General features: G+C 42.2%; 1 protein-coding gene across 5 annotated transcripts in view; it reads left to right on the forward strand.

Annotated features, from left to right (window-relative positions):
• Positions 1-150: 150 nt before the first annotated feature.
• Positions 151-17,951, forward strand: part of LOC115137183 (nucleotidyltransferase MB21D2) — a 28,785-nt gene continuing 10,984 nt past the window's right edge. Inside the window, exons 1-6 of one of the 5 annotated variants that reach the window (XM_029673320.2) lie at positions 856-941; positions 7,961-8,036; positions 8,248-8,345; positions 8,493-8,510; positions 8,626-8,667; positions 9,346-9,449. In XM_029673320.2, coding sequence (XP_029529180.2) covers positions 9,413-9,449 — 37 coding nt within the window. In that variant the 5' untranslated portion in view covers positions 856-941; positions 7,961-8,036; positions 8,248-8,345; ... (1 more) ...; positions 8,626-8,667; positions 9,346-9,412. Of the gene's footprint in view, positions 942-7,960; positions 8,346-8,492; positions 8,511-8,625; positions 8,668-9,345; positions 9,450-17,951 lie in introns of all 5 variants that reach the window. The other 4 variants (XM_029673321.2, XM_029673319.2, XM_029673322.2 and 1 more) reach the window with 4 other exon arrangements.

Raw genomic sequence — 17,951 nt, forward strand, 5'->3', positions numbered from 1 at the left:
AAAAAATATAATATTTTTGCATTTTAGCTAACCCCCTACCTACCCCTCATTCTCCTAACGTGATACGCTAATTATCCAAACCTGCTACTTAAAGTTACATTTGACGAAAGGCTGGATCCCTTCTAACTATGACCACAGAACTGACAGGGACAACTAGTGGAAAACAGGGACATGGCAGCATAGTACAGTGTGTTTCACTAGAATATCATTTAATGTTGTCATTTTTTCAAAAAATATTCTGACCATTTAAAAAAAAATCAAATAATATCTAATATTTTGAAAGTAAATGTTACAGTGATAACTGTTTTTATTTGAAGTGTTTAAATAGTGAAAACATCTCATCTTCCAAACAGCTCTTTCTTCTATGATTAGGCCGGGCAACGTATCTGCTACATAAAATGCGCTCGAGCAATTACTTCGTCGCCCTAGAAGAGCTGATTCCGCGGCGACTTGACTTCTGATTTTATCACTCTCACACTAGCTATGACAAATACTTTGTCTACTATTCGACATACCATCCCCAACAGTAACGCTGATGAGAGCACTTTGCACACCCCGCATTCAATTTTGAAGGACCTCCGATTTGTTTGGTGCAAGCAGCGGCTGATGTTCTGAACTGAAGCGGAGGCAGCCATTGTGGGGCCTTGGGACGCTTGCGTTCACAGTGCTGTTTTTTTCTTGCAAAATGGCGGCCCCTGCTCTAACCAGCCGGGCTGGGTCCGTAAATAGCTTGGGAAACAGCCCCACTGCGACTCCCAGCTCCACGATCAATAACAACAAGATCATTCCAAGCTACCCCGAGCTCGATTTCAGGTCCGGGGCCAGAATCGAGGATTTGAACCGATTGATTCAGGAATTTAGTAAACACGATCAGCGAGAATATGACGACCAGCGAGCGCTCGAGATCCACACCGCCAAAGATTTCATTTTCTCCATGCTCGGTAAGAGATTGTCGGTGGGGGGGGGTGGATCACGTCTGTTTAGCTGTAATTTGAACCTACAACGAGGCTCAACATTGTTTTATTATGCAAACTATTTATGACAACGCTCAATAACAACTACAGTCCGCTAGCTTCAGGGCCGGACCTAGACGATCTGCCTCCCCCCCTCCCCTCCCCCCAAATATAAGTTTCAGGGTATAATGGACAGAGGAATAGGCATTCTTAGAACATCCTTATGAATCTAAGCATGGCATGGCACTTTCAAAAGTTACCTTTCCACCCAGACATGTGATGCAGAAACATTTAAGCTTCAACTGCTGGCTACCCTTCCGTTGCATAACCCAACAATATAAGTGCTTCCCTTAAAGCATCCATGGGTTTAAACAAACACCTATTTTCAGAAAGAGAAAATCTCAATTAATAGGGACAGAATAGTAAAGTTATTTTTTTATCTCCTCGAATATTATAGGCTGCAGCTCAGCGTCAGAATGTCATAGAGATGAATCAATATATCCCCATATGCGTAGTGGGCATTTTAGAGCTTGTTTCTACCATAAGGCATCACCGAGTTAAGCATTGATAAAAATGCTTGATATCATTTGGATACGTTTTCATGTATTTATTTCAAAATTTAAAGCAAACAATATATATTATTTTAGCCCTTTTCTTTAACAACGGGTATGTGGAACCCCCACTCAATTCAAGCCCTGGGTTTAACCAAACACCAAGCCCTTCCCAGACACGGATACATTTAATCAGTGCATGAGATAGTGTTGGAGTATTTGGCTATACTGACATCTATGGATGGCATAACTGTCTATCAAGCAGGTATGATTACCACTTATTTTTTGGAATTATGATTATGCCCATAGAAAATGTTGGTGCACATATAGGAGGTCCCTTACCAGGCAGAAGTTAATTTTACTTTAACCCCTGCATAGGAGAGTTACAATGTTGCTATCACTATGCAGCCAACTGCCTACACTATAGTATGAAACCACGTTTCTTATTAATAATATACCACCTGTTGTCACACATGGCAAGATCCCATAATTGTTACAATTACAATATAAATAACACTTTTATATAACATATTTAACATATATTTTAATATTCCTGTAGAACTGTAAAAGAGTAAGATCATTTGAGCTTTAGAAGCAAGTGCTTTCATAAGTGCATGGCGGGCCTCGTTTCGCTGGAGCAGTGTAAAATAAGCTTTATGTCAATGACCCAGCCTCAACAAATTTAGTTTGTTTACATATCGAGTTTGATTGTCCAACATCAGTTTCAGCATGTATTTATTTAGTCTCCGCCTCGAGTGGCCTCTTTCCTCTGCTGTGGTGCTGCATTACAGTCAGAGATGTTTTCTCTCGGTAGCTGTCCATCGTCCTGAAATCAAATTATCTGAGGGAGAGAGAAAGATTAGGATGTTGTCTATTTAAATAAATAAAAATACAAAGTGAACAGGTGATAGATAATTGAGTAATCTTACAAATTTAATGCGAGTGGATGATTAACGCTTACCTTTTATTCAAAGACCGGTTGACTCGCCTGGCCTTCCTGGCAGCAAAAGCATGCACTGCTTGTTGGAGATTAAAAGTAAGCTAAAGAGATGTTGTAATACAACTCATGCTCAATTGATATGGTGGCGAGTCCATTGAGTCTCTTGTTTTAAAGCAGAGCGCAGGCGTTTCGGGTGAGTTTGAGACATGGTCTCTGCTCTCTCCCCGTCGCCATCCTCCTATTGTAGTGGGACACTGAACTTTCATTGACCCTCATCTCTTAGGAAATTCCCCTCCTTATACTGATGTGGCCCAGCCTGCACTAATAAATTCCGTAAAGAACTATTCACCGGGATCTTTTATGTTTTTTGTCTGGGAGCCACTGTCATCTGGGATGGGGAGCGATGAATCTAAGTCTGGGTCCAAGATAGTAGGGTCTTCACTGGCATTGTTTGGAGGTGTGGCAAGGACTGGTGCGACCACCTGTTCTTGTCCAGCCAGACGGCTGTCATCATCGGTGGAAGTGCATTGATTGGACATCGGCTGATGGAAATTGCTGCACGCTGATATATTTCAGCAGTGAATTTCTTTGTTTTCGAGATTGTGCTTCTTTTCTCATTTTTTACATTTTTTTTATATTCGCTTCCTGATAGTTTTCGTCTGAGACATGGTAGCAAATTGTTTCCAATCTCTATAGCTTACTTTTATCTAGAATTATATCCACTAGTAGTAGCTAGCTAACGTTAACAGGCTAGGTTAGGCTACTGCCTTGATCACTAATTGTCTTCGTCACACACAAACATTCAAAAACAATACCATAATTTCATTTCATTGGAAGATTAATTTTTATGAATGTTTCACAATTGGATAATCCCATATAAACACACACATCACCATAGCTACCAAGGATAATGGGAATGAATTTTGGGAGAAGCGGGAATGGGATGGGGATGGGAACTGCAGCAACGCTATGAACTGGGACTGGGGCACCGCCGGCGGTGTAGTAGCCGATCAGGGGCACCGGAGGGCAGCAGCCAATTGTCAAAATTCCGCTCCAAGTTCACCGCGGCTGCCTAATCTTGCCTAATGGGAGGGCCGCACCTGGTTAGCTTAATTTCAGCGGTGAATGGTAATTTAATGGCTACCCGGACTATTTGCATTGTGTGCCCCTTCCCCTCAACCCCTCTTTTACGCTACTGCTACTCTCTGTTTATCATGTATGCATAGTCACTTTAACCATACCTACATGTACATACTACCTCAATCAGCCCGACTAACCGGTGCCTGTATATAGCCTTGCTAATATATATAGCCTCGCTACTGTTATTTTTCACTATTTTTTTACTGTTGTTTTTATTTCTTTACTTATCTATTGTTTAGTTTTTTTTACTTAAACATTGCACTGTTGGTTAGAGCCTGTAAGTAAGCATTTCACTGTTGTATTCGGCGCACGTGACAAATAAACTTTGATTTGAATGGATGCAATAATGAAAGCAAGTGTGCTGCTGTTTTACAAATTTATCAGTGTAGATCAAATCAAGAGGCTGACTAAATCTTTAATATCTATTTATCTGACCCATCATTGTCCAGTCCTAGATACATTGATCAATATAATTAAGAATGGATTTAGTCTTAAATCATTCATAGGGCTGCAATGCCTGCAAACTGTATGCTCGAGGGCATACGGTGTGATAGACATCTTTTTCTGTTTGGGAGGTTTTATAACCATATAGCAACCAGATTAAGATGTATTTTTCATAACATCATGAAAAATACGTATTATATTGGTTGAATTCTGATTGAACTACTGACCAGTTATCTAAATGCTATTCAATTAACACCAATCTATATAAACATGTGCATAGTGTTATAAAAGTACTTGTTAAAAATAATTTAAAGTACTACTTAAGTCGTTTTTTGCGGTATCTTGACTTTACTACATTCCTAAAATAAAATAATGTACTTTTTACTCCATACATTTTCCATGACACCCACAAGTACTCGTTACATGTTGAATGCTTAGCAGGACAGGAAAATGGTCAAATTCACACACTTATCAAGAGAACACGTGGTCATCTCTACTGCCTCTTATCTGGCAGACTCACTAAACACATGCATCGTTTGTAAATTATGTCTTAGTGTTGGAGTGTACCCCTGGAAAACTGTACATTTTAAAAACAAGAAAATGGTGCCATCTGATTTGCTTAATATAAGAAATGTAAAATGATTTATATTTTTACATTTGATTCTTAATAAATATATTTAGCACAAAATACTTTTAAACTTTTACTCAAGTAGTATTTTACTGGGTGACTAACTTTTTCTTGAGTCACTTTATAATAAGGTATCTATACTTTTACTCAAGTATGACAGTTGGGTTTGTGGGCCACGCACCCATTGGATATAAGACACTAGAACCATTACAATTCTACAACTGGTGGTAATGTTATTTTTCCAGCAGGGTTTCCATGATTCAGTTTAGCACAGTTGGCAAACAACAGCTGGGAGAGCGCACCAAAGCAGGTTAGGGTCTCATGTACTCCGTCAACACGCTGGGACTATTCCGTTTGAGACCTTGGGACTCAGACTCGAGGCTTCATGCGGGCCGAGCTCTTCCGAGTCCAGCATAATCATATTACTCTAGGCTGAGGCTAATGGTACTCGGGTCGAGTCCACTTCAGCTTATCTGGCACGATTAATGTCTTCAGGAGTTGGGTCATTTTAGATTTTTATCCTGCAGGTGATGGAACACCAATAAATAAATAAATAAATATTTTTTATTTCACCTCCATCAAATTGGCTAGGTCATTAGCAAGCAATATTTTGTGACAGTCTCTGTGGCCCAATCAGAGATGGTCCCTAATTTATAGGATCTCTGATGCTTTAAATGCTTTTGATTTTACTACAGGCTATGGCAATGCTTTTGGTAGTTGCAGTCCACCGAATTGAAAAGTGCACATTCACTTCCAAAGCATTTGTTCTAGGCTACCAGCATGTAAGATAAACATGCACAATAATACAGGATATCCTTACAAAAATGCACTGTTGTTAAAATGCAGTGAAACTGCAGTTCAATTACATTATGTTTTTTAAATGAAGAATATCTGGTGGCTTGCTGTGTGGCTTCTAATGGTAATCATTTGTTTATTTTGCTGTGCATTTTTTATTTTTTTATTTCACCTTTATTTAACCAGGTAGGCTAGTTGAGAACAAGTTCTCATTTACAATTGCGACCTGGCCAAGATAAAGCAAAGCAGTTCGACACATACAACGACACAGAGTTACACATGGAGTAAAACAAACATACAGTCAATAATACAGTAAAAAAACAAGTCTATATACAATGTGAGCAAATTAGGTGAGAAGGGAGGTAAAGGCAAAAAAGGCCATGGTGGCAAAGTAAATACAATATAGCAAGTAAAACACTGGAATGGTAGTTTTGCAATGGAAGAATGTGCAAAGTAGAAATAAAAATAATGGGGTGCAAAGGAGCAAAATAAATAAATTAATTAAATACAGTTGGGAAAGAGGTAGTTGTTTGGGCTAAATTATAGGTGGGCTATGTACAGGTGCACTAATCTGTAAGATGCTCTGACAGTTGGTGCTTAAAGCTAGTGAGGGAGATAAGTGTTTCCAATTTAAGAGATTTTTGTAGTTCGTTCCAGTCATTGGCAGCAGAGAACTGGAAGGAGAGGCGGCCAAAGAAAGAATTGGTTTTGGGGGTGACTAGAGAGATATACCTGCTGGAGCGTGTGCTACAGGTGGGAGATGCTATGGTGACCAGCGAGCTGAGATAAGGGGGACTTTACCTAGCAGGGTCTTGTAGATGACATGGAGCCAGTGGGTTTGGCGACGAGTATGAAGCGAGGGCCAGCCAACGAGAGCGTACAGGTCGCAATGGTGGGTAGTATATGGGGCTTTGGTGACAAAACGTATTGCACTGTGATAGACTGCATCCAATTTGTTGAGTAGGGTATTGGAGGCTATTTTGTAAATGACATCGCCAAAGTCGAGGATTGGTAGGATGGTCAATTTTACAAGGGTATGTTTGGCAGCATGAGTGAAGGATGCTTTGTTGCGAAATAGGAAGCCAATTCTAGATTTAACTTTGGATTGGAGATGTTTGATATGGGTCTGGAAGGAGAGTTTACAGTCTAACCAGACACCTAAGTATTTGTAGTTGTCCACGTATTCTAAGTCAGAGCCGTCCAGAGTAGTGATGTTGGACAGGCGGGTAGGTGCAGGTAGCGATCGGTTGAAGAGCATGCATTTAGTTTTACTTGTATTTAAGAGCAATTGGAGGCCACGGAAGGAGAGTTGTATGGCATTGAAGCTTGCCTGGAGGGTTGTTAACACAGTGTCCAAAGAAGGGCCAGAAGTATACAGAATGGTGTCGTCTGCGTAGAGGTGGATCAGAGACTCACCAGCAGCAAGAGCGACCTCATTGATGTATACAGAGAAGAGAGTCGGTCCAAGAATTGAACCCTGTGGCACCCCCATAGTGACTGCCAGAGGTCTCTTTTCTTCTGTTCCACTGAATGCAATTTCAATTTTCGAAACTAAATTTGTTTTCAGAATTCAACAAAATACATGTAGGCCTATATATTTTTATTTCAATATCCTAATACAATCCACCAATATTTATAAACCCCTATTTGTAAATCCATTTATTTCCATCAATAATTAGTAAAAAAAAAAAAAGATTTATTTTCAGGGTCAAATTCAGGTGCAATCTATGTTTTCCTTTAAAGCTTTTGAGCAATTCAAATTACTGCACACATTGTTATTTTAATTTCAGTAGCTAAATGAAGAGGTAGGCATATCTGGTCCAACTCAAATTTGGATTGGAATCTGCCTTGCTCGCAGCAATGCATGTCTGTGCGCCTCGCAGGCAGCCTGCTTGCTCAAGTGTCAACACAGCTGGAAGACAATGACTGTTTCTCGAAATGTACACAAAAAACATTTTACTTTTGTAAGTAGAGCGGCGGTTTGTTGGGGAGAATAATGTCAAGGAAAGTGTTTCTAGCAAGCTAGCGTTAGCTGGATATTTTTAGCTGGCTAACGTTAGCTCTAGCTAATCCTCCATGGACGTGGTAAGTTTGACTTTTTTTTAACCTGTTGTAGCTAGCTAACTAATGTCTTGACATTTTGATATCTGTTTAATGACAGTAAATGTGTGTGTGTTCTGTCTGTTTGAGAGATGGACAGAGAGCGATGATGATCACAATAACTTTAGAACACATTGTCAACGTCGTCATGCTTCCTTGGTCTGTGAGAGATGGTTGATGAATACAAATATAGGAAACATTGATTGTGTGTGAGAACTTTTTAGCTAACCTAATACTTGAAATATGGATGTTAAGTTTTTGTTGATTCATCAGGGATCCTTGTATTTGACAATATGATGCATTTTGCCTATCCTGACCCCCCCACACACACACACACACAAACACTCATTCTAATGTTACACCTCTCAACTGCGTTTTCCAACTCTAGATTATTTTTTATTTTTTTCAGTAATCTTCTAGTTTGGATGGAGGAGGGGAACAAAGGGAAGGAGTACAGCAGTTATCCAGCCTGCTGACTAAGAAATGTAAATAGACAGCAAAACAGGCTCTCTCTCTCCCGTCTGTCTGCCTGACTACCAGATTGCTGAGGGGAAACATGGTCAATGTACTTGCTAGGCTAAGTCTAACTTAGTGAAGACCTTAGGTCTTCTGTAGTAGCTAGGTTAATGAACTTAATGGTTACTCATGATTTGTCGCAATCTTTATGGTTCCTGAAACATGTCATGACCTCTACAGCAGTCCTTGGCCACCCACTTAGTTACCAATGACCTATTCTGCCACGTCTCAGGAAAAGAAGAGAGCAGAACCACCCCTTAAGTCCATAGTCATTGACAGTAAGTTCTGTGTGCAAGATGTTTTATTTTTTTCCCCTCTTTGATATTCTGATCTTTAATGTGTATTGATTCCTACTAACCACATTGGTAAGAGCTTGGTTTGTACTAGCTATGCTGATGATCATTAAAGTTTTCTCTTTGCATCAGGTCTCAGCTGATCTTAGTGTAAGTAGATCCACTTGATATAGCATTGCTTCCTAATCATTTAAGTTTAAGTAAAGCAATAAAATTTGATATAAAATCCCATTTTAATTATCCTTTTTTTCTCCGTTTTTTTCAGTTGCGAAACCCTTGTGTCCTGATTCCACACAGACCTCTGTTGGTGAGTCATGTAAAGTTTCTCCCCTTTCTCTCTTGCTCGTTTTCCCAGTTGCTCACTCAAACTCATACACGTGTGCAGTTGCCGAGAAGAGGAAGAGATTTGCCAATTACACCCATTTCTAACGATATTTGTTGCAGGAATGATATGACAGACACAACTTTTTAAAAAGAGAATGTTTTATTGTGTCTTTACTGTCTTTACACATACTTACATTTAAAAAAAAAAATATATTTTTATTTTTTTAAGGCTGCCAAGCTGTCCTCAATTGGGGGATCTTCTGTCTGGGATAATGTCCTCAGGATTATGAAGCAGTGTGTTTTATAAAAAGTTGTTTGAATATTACAACATGTATTCAATTAAGCATAACTTCACCATTTATAGATGAGTTTTAAAAAACAACTACTGTCTACTTTTGGTATCGTCTTTCTTAGTGTTTCGGATTGATGAACAATGAATTAATGTCCCACTTCAATATGAAGGGACAGAGAAGCAAACATGCCTTTGCTGTCACTTGTTTGTGCTCCATTGTAATTGTGAGCATTTGAGACATTTGACAATGATACATTTTTAGTAGATTCTGACTGTTAAATATATTTTACTGTGTTCCTCTTCTGTTGTGTCCTGCATGTCCACGTTATGCCAATCTTGATTTATTTTCTTCTCTTTTTATGCTTACAGCAAGTGTCATGAAAAGCCTGAAAACTCAGGAAGTTGATGTGTTACGGGCCATCGGGTCAGTCCTAAAATGTGTCCCGGACTGCCATGGTGGAGAATGGCACAAAGTATGTATATGAGCATATTGCTCTTTTTTTGAAGACGTCTCTAAGCTATAACTGCAACAAACCTCTTCAACTATACTGAACAAAAATATAAACGCAAAGTGCAACAATTTCAAAATTTTACAGTTCACATAAGGAAATCAGTAAATTTTAATAAATTCATTAGGCCCAAATCTCTGGATTTCACATGACTGGTCAGGTGCTCAGCCATGGGTGAATGAGTTTTTCCTCACAAGGGCTTTATTACAGACATAAATACTCAGAAGATCCCGCAGGTAAAGAAGTTGAATGTGGAGGTCCTGGGCTAGCATGATTACACGTGATCTGCATTTTTTATTTCCCTGTTGGACGTACTGCCAAATTCTGTAAAACAAACATTCACGGAGGGCGGTAGATTCCTAGAACAGTTAACTTTAGAATTAGAACCTAGTAGAAGACTAAGCTAGAAATTAAAATGGTTTAGGACTGGATGTAGCCTTTAAAAGAGACACAGAAAGGATACTTTTTGTATAGATAGCAACACCACCACCTTTGCCAATTCTATCAGCCCTGAAAACTTTAAAACCATTAATGGTAACCTCAGATTCCACGATTTTCTCAGATAACCATGTTTCTGATAAAATAAGAATATCTGGATCTGCCTCCGAATTCCAGATCTTGATATAGTCCATTTTTGGCAAAAGGCTGCAAACATTTAGGTGCATGAATTTCAAGCCTTTTCGGGATTTGAAATCACCTTGAGTGTCAAAAGCCGGATCATTACCTGCCATCCTATTATTCATAGCCAAAGGCTGCATAGCAATGAAACTTCCGGGGCCGACAGAGATGGCCGCCTCGCTTCGCATTCCTAGGAAACTATGCAGTTTTTTGTTTTTTTTACGTGTTATTTCTTACATTGGTACCCCAGGTCATCTTAGGTTTCATTACATACAGTCGAGAAGAACATAAGAGCAGCGTCAACTCACCATCAGTACGACCAAGAATATGACTTTCGCGAAGCGGATCCTGTGTTCCACCTTTCACCCAGGACAACGGAATGGATCCCAGCCGGTGACCCCAAAAAACGACTTCGTAAAAGTGGAAAACGAAGCGGTCTTCTGGTCAGACTCCGGAGACGGGCACATCGTGCACCACTCCCTAGCATTCTCCTCGCCAATGTCCAGTCTCTTGACAACAAGGTTGATGAAATCCGAGCAAGGGTAGCATTCCAGAGGGACATCAGAGACTGTAACGTTCTTTGCTACACGGAAACATGGCTCACTGGAGAGACGCTATCGGAGTCAGCCAGCTGGTTTCTCCACGCATCGCGCCGACAGAAACAAACATCTTTCTGGTAAGAAGTGGGGCGGGGGCGTATGCTTCATGGTTAACATGACGTGGTGTTGCCACAACAACATACAGGAACTCAAGTCCTTCTGTTCACCTGATTTAGAATTCCTCACAATCAAATGTCGACCGCATTATCTACCAAGGGAATTCTCTTCAATTATAATCACAGCCGTATATATTCCCCCCCAAGCAGACACATCGATGGCTCTGAACGAACTTTATTTGACTCTTTGCAAACTGGAATCCATATATCCGGAGGCTGCATTCATTGTAGCTGGGGATTTTAACAAGGCTAATCTGAAAACAAGACTTCCTCAATTTTATCAGCATATCGATTGCGCAACCAGGGCTGGAAAAACCTTGGATCATTGCTATTCCAACTTCCGCGACGCATATAAGGCCCTGCCCCGCTCTCCTTTCGGAAAAGCTGACCACGACTCCATTTTGTTGATCCCTGCCTACAGACAGAAACTAAAACAAGAAGCTCCTGCGCTGAGGTCTGTTCAACGCTGGTCCGACCAATCTGATTCCACGCTCCAAGACTGCTTCCATCACGTGGACTGGGATATGTTCAGTATTGCGTCAGACAACAACATTGACGAATACGCTGATTCGGTGAGCGAGTTCATTAGAACGTGCGTTGAAGATGTCGTTCCCATAGCAGCGATTAAAACATTCCCAAACCAGAAACCGTGGATTGATGGCAGCATTCGCGTGCAACTGAAAGCGCGGACCACTGCTTTTAATCAGGGCAAGGTGACTGGAAACATGACCGAATACAAACAGTGTAACTATTCCCTCCGCAAGGCAATCAAACAAGCTAAGCGTCAGTATAGAGGCAAAGTAGAATCTCAATTCAACGGCTCAGACACAAGAGGTATGTGGCAGGGTCTACAGTCAATCACGGATTACAAAAAGAAAACCAGCCCCGTCACGGACCAGGATGTCTTGCTCCCAGGCAGACTAAATCACTTTTTTGCCCGCTTTGAGGACAATACAGTGCCACTGACACGGCCCGCAACTAAAACATGCGGACTCTCCTTCACTGCAGCCAACGTGAGGAAAACATTTAAACGTGTCAACCCTCGCAAGGTTGCAGGCCCAGACGGCATCCCCAGCCGCGCCCTCAGAGCATGCGCAGACCAGCTGGCTGGTGTGTTTACGGACATATTCAATCAATCCCTATCCCAGTCTGTTGTTCCCACATGCTTCAAGAGGGCCACCATTGTTCCTGTTCCCAAGAAAGCTAAGGTAACTGAGCTAAACGACTACCGCCCCGTAGCACTCACTTCCGTCATCATGAAGTGCTTTGAGAGACTAGTCAAGGACCATATCACCTCCACCCTACCTGACAACCTAGACCCACTCCAATTTCCTTACCGCCCAAATAGGTCCACAGACGATGCAATCTCAACCACACTGCCCTAACCCATCTGGACAAGAGGAATACCTATGTGAGAATGCTGTTCATCGACTACAGCTCGGCATTTAACACCATACTGCCCTCCAAGCTCGTCATCAAGCTCGAGACCCTGGCCCTGTGCAACTGGGTACTGGACTTCCTGACGGGCCGCCCCCAGGTGGTGAGGGTAGGCAACAACATCTCCACCCCGCTGATCCTCAACACTGGGGCCCCACAAGGGTGCGTTCTGAGCCCTCTCCTGTACTCCCTGTTCACCCACAACTGCGTGGCCACGCACGCCTCCAACTCAATCATCAAGTGTGGTGTCAGGAAAATAACCTCACACTCAACGTCAACAAAACTAAGGAGATGATTGTGGACTTCAGGAAACAGCAGAGGGAACACCCCCCTATCCACATCGATGGAACAGTAGTGGAGAGGGTAGTAAGTTTTAAGTTCCTCGGCGTACACATCACAGACAAACTGAATTGGTCCACCCACACAGACAGCATCGTGAAGAAGGCGCAGCAGCGCCTCTTCAACCTCAGGAGGCTGAAGAAATTCGGCTTGTCACCAAAAGCACTCACAAACTTCTACAGATGCACAATCGAGAGCATCCTGTCGGGCTGTATCACCGCCTGGTACGGCAACTGCTCCGCCCACAACCGTAAGGCTCTCCAGAGGGTAGTGAGGTCTGCACAACGCATCACCGGGGGCTAACTACCTGCCCTCCAGGACACCTACACCACCCGATGTCACAAGAAGGCCATAAAGATCATCAAGGACAACAACCACCCGAGCCACTGCCTGTTCACCCCGCTATCATCTAGAAGGCGAGGTCAGTACAGGTGCATCAAAGCTGGGACCGAGAGACTGAAAAACAGCTTCTATCTCAAGGCCATCAGACTGTTAAACCGCCATCACTAACATTGAGTGGCTGCTGCCAACACACTGACTCAACTCCAGCCACTTTAATAATGGGAATTGATGGGAAATGATGTAAAATATATCACTAGCCACTTTAAACAATGCTACCTAATATAATGTTTACATACCCTACATTATTCATCTCATATGTATACTGTACTCTATATCATCTACTGCATCCTTATGTAATACATGTATCACTAGCCACTTTAACTATGCCACTTTGTTTACATACTCATCTCATATGTATATACTGCACTCAATACCATCTACTGTATCTTGCCTATGCCGCTCTGTACCATCACTCATTCATAAATTACATTTACATTTTACATTTAAGTCATTTAGCAGACGCTCTTATCCAGAGCGACTTACAAATTGGTGCATTCACTAAATAAATAAATCTTTATGTACATATTCTTTATCCCCTTACACTTGTGTCTATAATGTAGTAGTTTTGGAATTGTTAGCTAGATTACTTGTTGGTTATTACTGCATTGTCGGAACTAGAAGCACAAGCATTTCGCTACACTCGCATAAACATCTGCTAACCATGTGTATGTGACAAATCAAATTTGATTTGATTTAAATGGTCAAAATTGACTCCAATCCGCCCTACTTGTTGCTTATCTATGACTGATTGCTGGGGGCTTTGAGATGTAATAATAGTAGGGGTTACCTGAGATAGCAGCGGCTTCCCTGAATGCTGATTGGCTGACAGCCGTGGTATATCAGACCATATACCACAGGTATGACCAGTTAATAATAGCAATAAGGCACCTCTGGGGTTTGTGGTATATGGCCAATATATCACGGCTAAGGGCTGTGTCCAGGCACTCTGCGATGCGTTGTGCGTAAGAATATCCCTTAGCCGTAGTATATTGGCCATATACCACACCCCCCCGTGCCTTATTGCTTATTATAGTACCATGGAAATACTATTAGCCAGCTGAGTCCACAAAGTTTCTTCAGGAAATGGCAGCAGTTTTACGGGCGCCCAACCAATTGTGCTATTATGTGGGGGTTTCACGTTATTTGTAACTTATTTTGTACATAATGTTTTTGCAACCGTATCTTATGGCAAAAAAAGAGCTTCTGTATATTAGGACAGCGATCACTCACCTCGGAATAGACAAAGATTTTTTCTACAACAAAGATGATGCACAAGACATTCTCCAAACACCCCACAGGACCGACCTCCCCGTTATTTGCAAGAAGAAGCGGCGCAGGTACAGAGGACAAAGAGCCGGATGCCTGGTTAGGACCCGTAGAAGACGACTTGGAAAGCTGCCGTTTACCGTCAATACTACTCGCCAACGTGCAATCATTGGACAATAAATTAGACGAGGTATGATCCCGAATATCCTACCAACAGGACATCAAAAACTGTAATATCCTATGTTTCATGGAATCGTGGCGGGATATACGCTGCACCGGCAGGATGGAACAGCACACGGGGGGGGTGCATATTTGTAAACAACAGCTGGTGCATCTAAGTCTCTAGATTTTGCTTGCCTGAAGTAGAGTATATTGTGATAAATTGCAGGCCACACTACCTGCTTAGAGAGTTTTCAGCTATACTTTTCGTGGCTGTTTGTTTACCACCACAGGCAGATGCTGGCACTAAGACCGCAGTCAGTCAGCTGTATAAGGAAATAAGCAAACAGGAAACCACTCACCCAGAGGCGGCGCTCCTAGAGGCTGGAGACTTTAATGCAGGAAACTTAAATCAGTTCTACCAAATGTCCATCAACATGTTAAATGTGCAACCAGAGGGAAAAACATTGTAGATCACCTGTACTCCACACACAGAGACTCGTACAAAGCTCTCCCTCGCCACCCATTTGGTAAATCCGACCACAACTCTATCCTCCTGATTCCTGCTTACAAGCAAAATATAAAGCAGGAAGCACCAGTGACTCGGTCTATAAAAAGTGATCAGATGAAGCAGATGCTAAACTACAGGACTGTTTTGCTATCACAGACTAGAGATTGAATCATACTACACTGGCACTGACGCTCATTTTATGTGGCAGGGCTTGCAAACTATTACGGACTACAAAGGGAAGCACAGCTGATCACACCAGACGAGCTAAATCACTTCTATGCTCGCTTCGAGGCAAGCAACACTGAGGCATGCATGAGAGCATCAACTGTGTGATCACACTCTCCGTAGCCGACGTGAGTAAGACCTTTAAACAGGTCAACATGCACAAGGCTGCGGGGCCAGACGGATTACCAGGACGTGTGCTCCGGCATGTGCTGACAAACTGGCGGGTGTCTTCAGTGACATTTTCAACATGTCCCTGATTGAGTCTGTAATACCAATATGTTTCAAGCAAACCACCATAGTCACTGTGCCCAAGAACACAAAGGCAACCTGTCTAAATGACTACAGACCCGTAGCACTCACGTCCGTAGCCATGAAGTGCTTTGAAAGGTTGGTAATGGCTCACATCAACACCATTATCCCAGAAACCCTAGACCCACTCCAATTTGCATACTGCCCAAACAGATCCACAGATGATGCAATCTCTATTGCACTCCACACTGCCCTTTCCCACCTGGACAAAAGGAACACTTATGTGAGAATGCTATTCATTGACTACAGCGCAGCGTTCAACCCCATAGTAACCTCAAAGCTCATCACTAAGCTAAGGATCATTGGACTAAACACCTCCTTCTGCAACGCTGATCCACAACACTGGAGCTCCACAGGGGTGCGTGCTCAGTCCCCTCCTGTACTCTCTGTTCACCCACGACTGCATGGCCAGGCACGACACCATCATTAAGTTTGCAGACGACACAACAGTCTGATCAACGACAAGACAGCCTATAGGGAGGAGGTCAGAGACCTGGCCGTGTGGTGCCAGAATAATAACCTATCCCTCAACGTAACCAAGACTAAGGAGATGATTGTGAACTACAGGAAAAGGAGGACCGAGCACGCCCCACCCATTTCATCGACGGGGCTGTAGTGGAGCATGTTGAGAGCTTCAAGTTCCTCAGTGTCCACATCAACAACAAACTAGAATGGTCCAAACACACCAAGACAGTCGTGAAGAGGGCACAACAAAGCCTATTCCCCCTCAGGAAACTGAAAAGATTTTGCATGGTTCCTGAGATCCTCAAAAGGTTCTACAGCTTCAACATCGAGAGCATCCTGCCTGACTGGTTACATCACTGCCTGGTACGGCAATTGCTCGGCCTCTGACCGCAAGGCACTACAAAGGGTAGTGTGTACGGCCCAGTACATCACTAGGGCTAAGCTGCCTGCCATCCAGAACTTCTACACCAGGCGGTGTCAGAGGAAGGCCCTAAAAATGGTCAAAGACCCCAGCCACCCCAGTCATAGACTGTTCTCTCTACTACCGCATGGCAAGCGGTACTGGAGTGCCAAGTCTAGGACAAAAAGGGTTCTCAATAGTTTTCACCCCCAAGCCATAAGACTCCTGAACAGGTATTTGCATTGTGTGCCCCCCCCAACCCCTATTTTTATGCTGCTGCTACTCTCTGTTTATCATAGTCACTAACTATACATTCATGTACATACTACCCCAATTGGGCCGACCAACCAGTGCTCCCGCACATTGGCTAACCGGGCTATCTGCATTGTGTCCCACAACCCCTCTTTTACGCTACTGCTACTCTCTGTTCATCATATATGCATAGTCACTTTAACCATATCTACATGTACATACTACCTCAATCAGCCTGACTAACTGGTGTCTGTATGTAGCCTCGCTTCTTTAATAGCCTCACTACTGTATATAGCCTGTCTTTTTACTGTTTTATTTCTTTACTTACCTATTGTTCACCTAACACCTTTTTTGCACTATTGGTTAGAGCCTGTAAGTAAGCATTTCACTGTAAGGTCTACACCTGTTGTATTCGGCGCACATGACAAATAAACTTTGATTTGATTTTCTTTTAAAATCTCAGATTGATACATTTGTAATGCACGGATTCTCTTCACTCTAGATCTGACACGTCTCATTAGTCTTCAAGAGGACCACTACGATCCAGATCGCCTTCTCTGCTCTAAGGTCCTTGATGACAATCTACCCCATCACACCAATCTTATTAAAAAAAAATTTAAATCCCAATGTCCGTTTACATTTTTTTATTTATTAACTGGGTGGTTCAAGCCCTGAATGCTGATTTGGCTGACATCCGTTGTATAGCGTATACAAAACATGTATTTCTACTACTGTAATTACGTTGGTTAGTTTCTAATAGCAATAAGGTACCTCTGGGGTTTGTGGTATATGGCCAATATACCACGGTTAAGGGCTGTAATCCAGGCGTTTCGTCTTGCATCAGATCGGCCCTTAGCCGTGGTATATTGGCCATACGCCACACCCCCTCTTGCCTTATTGCTTAAATATATTCTGTCCCAGTCTTTCTATGCATGTAATGTGTGTAGGTGAATTATGAAACAATTACTTTGCGATGTAGATTGCTTGATCTATTTTAAATGTAAGAATATGTTGCAGATTGAAACTTTAATTGGTGCCTATGGAAACAAATAATTTTTACAGTAGGCAATACGCTGTAGACAGGTGGTCATTACCAGATTATGATGAGATCTTATGATCGGGTGGTCTACTGATGTCTTTTCAACCAGGTTTTGCCCACTAGGTAATGTAACATGGATAAATTATGACTGACTGACTGATCTACAAATAATAATCAGTAATTTATGATGGAAGGTGATTTACAGATCAGTCCGTCGGCAGTCTCCTAAACTGCTGCAATGTAGAACAAGCCCTGTGTGTCAGATCACAGTGGGCGCGTTCAATCGGATCAGTTTTGTTAAGTCGTTGGTCACAGCCTTTCAAAGTGTG

This window comes from Oncorhynchus nerka, linkage group LG11, assembly GCF_034236695.1.
Source record: "Oncorhynchus nerka isolate Pitt River linkage group LG11, Oner_Uvic_2.0, whole genome shotgun sequence".
Taxonomy (NCBI): domain Eukaryota; kingdom Metazoa; phylum Chordata; class Actinopteri; order Salmoniformes; family Salmonidae; genus Oncorhynchus; species Oncorhynchus nerka.